This window comes from Colias eurytheme, chromosome 12 (assembly GCF_061535395.1).
Source record: "Colias eurytheme isolate Ceu_HAF_F1 chromosome 12, ilColEury1 Martin Lab GWU primary, whole genome shotgun sequence".
NCBI lineage: Eukaryota > Metazoa > Arthropoda > Insecta > Lepidoptera > Pieridae > Colias > Colias eurytheme.
In genome coordinates this window covers 9,712,202-9,717,754 of record NC_142991.1, presented here as the reverse complement: position 1 = coordinate 9,717,754, position 5,553 = coordinate 9,712,202, and the positions used below count along the sequence as shown (strand labels likewise).

Genomic DNA, 5,553 nt, shown 5'->3' with positions numbered 1-5,553 from the left:
ATTTTTATTTGACAACAGACTAATATTTATCTATAGAGTATAGAATATAGATGCTCCACCCAGACAATCAAACGGCTTGAGTCAAATACTTACGTATAATTGGTTTTTAAGAATCATGAATATGTTGATATTATTTTAAAATTACAATAGCAATATTCCTATTAAATTGAATCTATAAAATTTTCTTTTGATTACTCTCAATAGTATAGCAATTTAACACAGCACAGAAATTGTCAACATTTTTGAGGGTATTCGAATTTTATTTTTGTCATACCTCTAATTATAGTCAAAATGAAATGCGTGGACAGCGTGGTGGTGAAATTGTGATAATAATTTTATTTTATGTGGCTGTTACTTAATATATTGTGTTAAATTAAATGCTCATCATGGATTGGAAAAGTGCGAAGATTCTCCTAGCGTCTACAGCCACTGTAGTAGTGGCTTCACAGGTGGTGAAAAAATTATGCAAATATTTTTTCAATCAAAGAAAAGCTCCTGATTGCGACCCAATTAGTGACGACACATGCAGTGATGTTTTAAATATGAAAAATCGAGAAATAAATGATGTTATATTATTCTCGGATGATCTTGTTCGGCACACAATCAGAGTCCCACCGAATAAAGATGTAACTATATGTGAAAGCAGAGAATTGAATTGTTTTAAATTAATCAAATATATTAAGTCAGCCCGGGAAACTCTAGATGTTTGTATGTACCTTATAACAAGCAGTGAAATAGCAGAACAAATAATAAGGTTGGGACAGAAACATGTGCTTGTAAGAATAGTTGTTGACAGTGATATGGCATTCACACCTCCATCGCAAATAAAAAAATTAAAGGAATATAGTAAGTAATCTGTACTATAATTAACGTATTATTATAATTATCCTATAAATATACAGAACATTTGACAATTTATTTCGTTGCAGGTTTTATACAAGTACAAATGAATAAAAAATCTATTCTTATGCATCACAAATTCTGCATCATTGACGGCCCAAAAGCTATCAAGAGGAAAAATGTACTTAAAGCATATGCAGAAAAATTAAACGTGCACGCACAATTTGCAAGGCACCCCATAAAACAGCTAAAATCAAAACCTGTAAGAGGTTTTGTTATGTCTGGTTCATTGAATTGGTCCACTCAGGCAATGGTTTCTAATCATGAAAGTGTTATTGTAACATCTAATTCTAATATCGTCGGTAAATTCGAGAAAGAATTCGAAAGTCTATGGGTGGAAGATGAGCCGGTAAGATAAACATTTTTGTAGTCATTTTAATTTAGAAATGATAAGCTGTGATACAATATGTTTGCGTAAAAATGATAAATAGATATACGATGTTTTTTTTCAGGTGCTTATGTCTAATATATGACGAAAAATCATCTAGCAATTTTAAGTACAAAAAATCATCACTCAATTTATTTTGTAAGTATACAAAATAAATCTATTATAAACAAAATTGTTTCACCTGGCAATACCACCTTCCCATATTTATATTTTTCTTGATTTTTATCATTCACTCATCGTTCCATAAAATGACAGATAGAAGCATAGACAAGTCCATGTGCACTTCAATTTAATTTCGATCGATCATATGTTTTCTTTGTGTAGTTTTTTCAGCCGCTGTAATTCAAATTGGTTATAAAGTTTATCATAATTTGCAGTAGAATAGAAAGTTTAAATAGTGTAAAGTAATTATGCCGCATATTAAGCATACCACAGTTCTATAACATTTATTCAGTGAATAGTTCTAATAAGTGCATATAAAGTGCACGTGCTTGCACTTTACATCGAAATTTTATGTTTTCGTTTTAAAAAGTCACTTAATTAACATTTCTGTGCTTCGAAGCATAGAATAGTCTTCACGTCAGTTGCACCAGAAGAGTTCTAAATAGTGTTTTTTCCAAAAAAAATAAACGTTCAAAAGTTCGTGTGAGGTTGATCAGTGCATGCATTTTGGTTATTTTTCTGAAAAACTTTCCCGAATAAAATGAATGTTTTAGATAACGAAATGGAAGACTACACGATCGGGGTATGTATTAAAATGCGTTTTTGCAGTAAGTTAATAGTTAAATACATGCAAAGTGATGACACATGCTTGCACTATTTAGAGGACACCTAGAGAAGGTCATTGCGTTTTAATAATTAGAAAATAGACATTGAATGTTCTAGTGCAATCTCAAATGAATGTAATAACTATATTTTGATATTTTTATACAGATATTTTGTATTAATTAAATAAAAATATATAAAAACCATAATTCATTAAAAGGCTCAGTCTTATCTTTTGTTATTGCTATAACAGTATTGGTTATAAAATTATAAATATATCGAGATAATAAAAAGCAAAATAAGCGAATGTTTCAATAGAATTTAACATGTGGTTCTTGTAAAATATATCTAGGTTAGGCTTATCAAAATGGTTTTATACCACAATGTGCAAGGGCAATGTGCAAGGGTTATGCAAGGGAAACATTAAAATAAAACTATTTTACTGTTCATTTGATTTAATTTGTACTTCTATGTGATCGTTATTTTTTAATTATTGACTTTTTTCAATGTAAAATTTCCAAAATTAAAAAAAAAAATCGTTATTCATTACTCCACTCAACATGAAACAAAAAAATGAGCAGTGAAAATATTTTAAAGCATGTATTTTTGTCATTTGCTAACATGTGTTTTTTTCTTTTTTCAGATGTATTCATTGAACATTCGAAATTGTCAGAAAAAGTGCAACATTTATGGAGATGTGATAAATTCAGTGCATTTTATTTATGTGGATTATAAATTAAAAACGTGAAAAAATTATGTGATGTGTGCTAGATGGTTGTGTTTTGAAAAGTGCGTTTTGGATGCAGTGCTAATAGATGGCGTTGATGGAATCATTGCTGGTCAAGTGTTGAGCTAGTTCTGCTACTACACAACAGGTGGCGCTGGTACGTAGTTTTGACGTTTTATTAGAGCGACATCTAGCGGCGAGAAGCGTAACTAAACTGTTTTGTTGTTGGTTCTATGGCACGCTAGGTGGCGCCGTAGGTATTAAAACGGGAATGCTATGTTTAATAATTTATTATTTAGTTCATGCACTAAAAAGTCTAATAAATTAATAATCTTGAATTACTTTGTTAAAAGTGACCGTTATTTTTAAATTCTAAAGTCGGTTATTCAATTTTAGTGTGACTTTCGTCACATAACATAGAAATATTTTTTTTGCGTGCTTAAAATTTTATTGATTTTCATTTTTCGTAGCATGATGAATTTGGAATACAAATGTGAATTTATTTTATAACATATTACATATAGATATTTGATGCAATGATGTTTCCTGTTTGCTCAGATTAATCTTCGATTCGGTTTTAATCGGACATTCACAGGCAGATAGTGAATGTTAAATAACGTGTTAAAAGGAGTTTTATTAGTTCAGATTAGCCCAGGCAGTTTTTAAAGAATAAATATCGACTGTAAAAATACTTGTCTATTTAAATATTTACCAAGTATTCGATTCATTAGCTCCTTCGATTAATAATATTTGAATGTATTTTTTTTGTTGTTAATAAGCTGCCTATAATCATAGTAGGTCTAGGTATTATACTATGCTATAATAATAAATAATTCGATTAAGTTCTTATTCTAAAATGTGCATTCTGAATCGATAGCAACAATATGAATAAGACATTTTAAAGAGCTTCTAGGTATTAGAAGTTAAAAAAAATAGAAATTAAACGTGTGTTTATTTGTCTATCTGCTTTGGCATGTACCAAACCTACTACCTACTTTATCGAATCTCATATTTTCAAGTGTATAACATTCCAAGGATTAGTAGGAATTAGTTTCTGTTTTGGGCTCAAAGAATACGAGATTAGTATACCCCTTAAAGTGTTAAAAAAACTATCACTTAAACATTTAACATTCCCAGAAAGTGCATACGGAATAAAAATAATAATCTCTTCCTGAATACAAACTGGTCATTAGCTGCTCTTTTAGGAAACAGTTCGGGACATGTCGTAAAGATGTTTATCGGTGATAGTTGAAATGTCGTTAAATTTTTATTGTTTACATGGGAATAATGTAACAGTTTAGACGGTTTATAAATCAACGGGTAAGGTTTTAATATTTCGATCGTTGTATACAAATTTATCGTCAACTAGCGGTCCGCCGCGGCTTCGCCCGTGGTACATAATATTTACGTTTTCTCTACATAAGAACCATCCTCGTACTTCAAGGAACATAATAAAAAAAGAATTATCGAAATCGGTTCAGCCGTTCTCGAGTTATGCGCTTACCAACACATTTTGCGATTCATTTTTATATATAAGAAGATTACATTGGTTTAAGGACTATTTTTCAATTATTAGGTAGTATGCTAGTGCCTAGCATACTACCTAATAATTGAAATATCACACATTTAATACATACTAGTAGTTATTATAAAGAAGAAGAATTTGTTTGTGTGCTTGAATGCGCTAATCTCAGGAACCACTTGTCCAATTTGAAATTAATATATTTCAGTATTAGATAGGTAGTCCATTAATCGAGAAAGGCTATATTGCTATATGAAATATCATTACGCTAAAACCAAAAACAGCGAAGTAACACGGGTAAAACCGCGGGGCACAGCTTGTATGTATATATAATTATGTACCTAGTTGATTATTGTAATTTTTTATGAAGACTATTAACAAAATCATTTCGTTTAATGAAGTTGTTTACTTTATTTAAACGTTATCTAGTTAAATAATACATAAAATATAATATTTTATCTAGTCTATGTAATTGAATGCATACAATCTTGTATCAATTAGAGAGTAAACCTAATCTACTTACATAAGATGCATCTATTTTTAGCACCTACATTCTACATATTATCATTATGTTTAATATCTACCGTTCATAAAACTGATAAAAACTGATAAACTATTGATAAATGCATAATGAAGCTATAATGTGTAAAGATCCTACAAGCTAGCCTTTCTTATTTTTAACCGAAATCAAAAAAAAGAAGGAGGTTCTCATACATTCTCGCGAGTATTATACATTTAGAAGTTAAAGATTTTAACGGATTTTAATTATTCGTTATATCAGGTCAGTGTCTCCCTGTGACCACGCTCGCTGCAAAGTGTGCGAAACTTCGGGATAATAATATAATGAACTAGCTTTCCGCCCGCGACTTCGCCCGCATTGTCTAAAACATAATAAATTATATACAAAACCTTCCTCTTGAATCACTCTATCTATAAAAAAAACCGCATCAAAATCCGTTGCGTATAGTTTTAAAGATTTAAGCATACATAGGGACATAGGGACAGAGAAAGCGACTTTGTTTTATACTATGTAGTGATAAATCGCATTTAAAATACGTTAAAATCTTTAATTTCTATCCTTTCTTATTTTTTAATTTATTCTCAAAACATGCATGCGAAAATAATACATATAGTATGTTCAATTCATACGCCATTTGGAGGTTTGCAAGCTGAAGGCTACATTAAAGTATACTTAGGTTATAAATATTTCGAGCTACCAGCTGTGTCTGACTCAGCCAGCTAAACATATTA

General features: G+C 30.3%; 1 protein-coding gene and 1 long non-coding RNA gene across 2 annotated transcripts in view; both read left to right on the top strand.

The window, feature by feature from the left end:
* Positions 1-377: 377 nt before the first annotated feature.
* LOC149904227 (mitochondrial cardiolipin hydrolase-like) lies at positions 378-1,373 on the top strand. The gene is made up of 3 exons (XM_090108125.1): positions 378-846; positions 930-1,249; positions 1,353-1,373. The coding sequence occupies exons 1-3, from the start codon at positions 378-380 to the stop codon at positions 1,371-1,373; spliced, it is 810 nt and encodes a 269-aa protein (XP_089964251.1).
* Positions 1,374-1,571: 198 nt separating this feature from the next.
* The window catches only part of LOC149904226 (uncharacterized), a 143,963-nt gene continuing 139,981 nt past the window's right edge, over positions 1,572-5,553 (top strand). The window contains exons 1-2 of the long non-coding RNA XR_016457335.1: positions 1,572-2,033; positions 2,697-2,937. This is a non-coding gene — a long non-coding RNA (uncharacterized LOC149904226). The remainder of the gene's footprint in view (positions 2,034-2,696; positions 2,938-5,553) is intronic.

Bases quoted from the DNA above. Each gene is read 5' to 3' on its own strand.
- LOC149904227 (XM_090108125.1), top strand. From the start codon at position 378: ATGCTCATCATGGATTGGAAAAGTGCGAAGATTCTCCTAGCGTCTACA. The intron at 847-929 runs GTAAGTAATCTG...ATTTCGTTGCAG, and splicing joins AAAAAAATTAAAGGAATATA to GTTTTATACAAGTACAAATG. The intron at 1,250-1,352 runs GTAAGATAAACA...GTTTTTTTTCAG, and splicing joins TATGGGTGGAAGATGAGCCG to GTGCTTATGTCTAATATATG.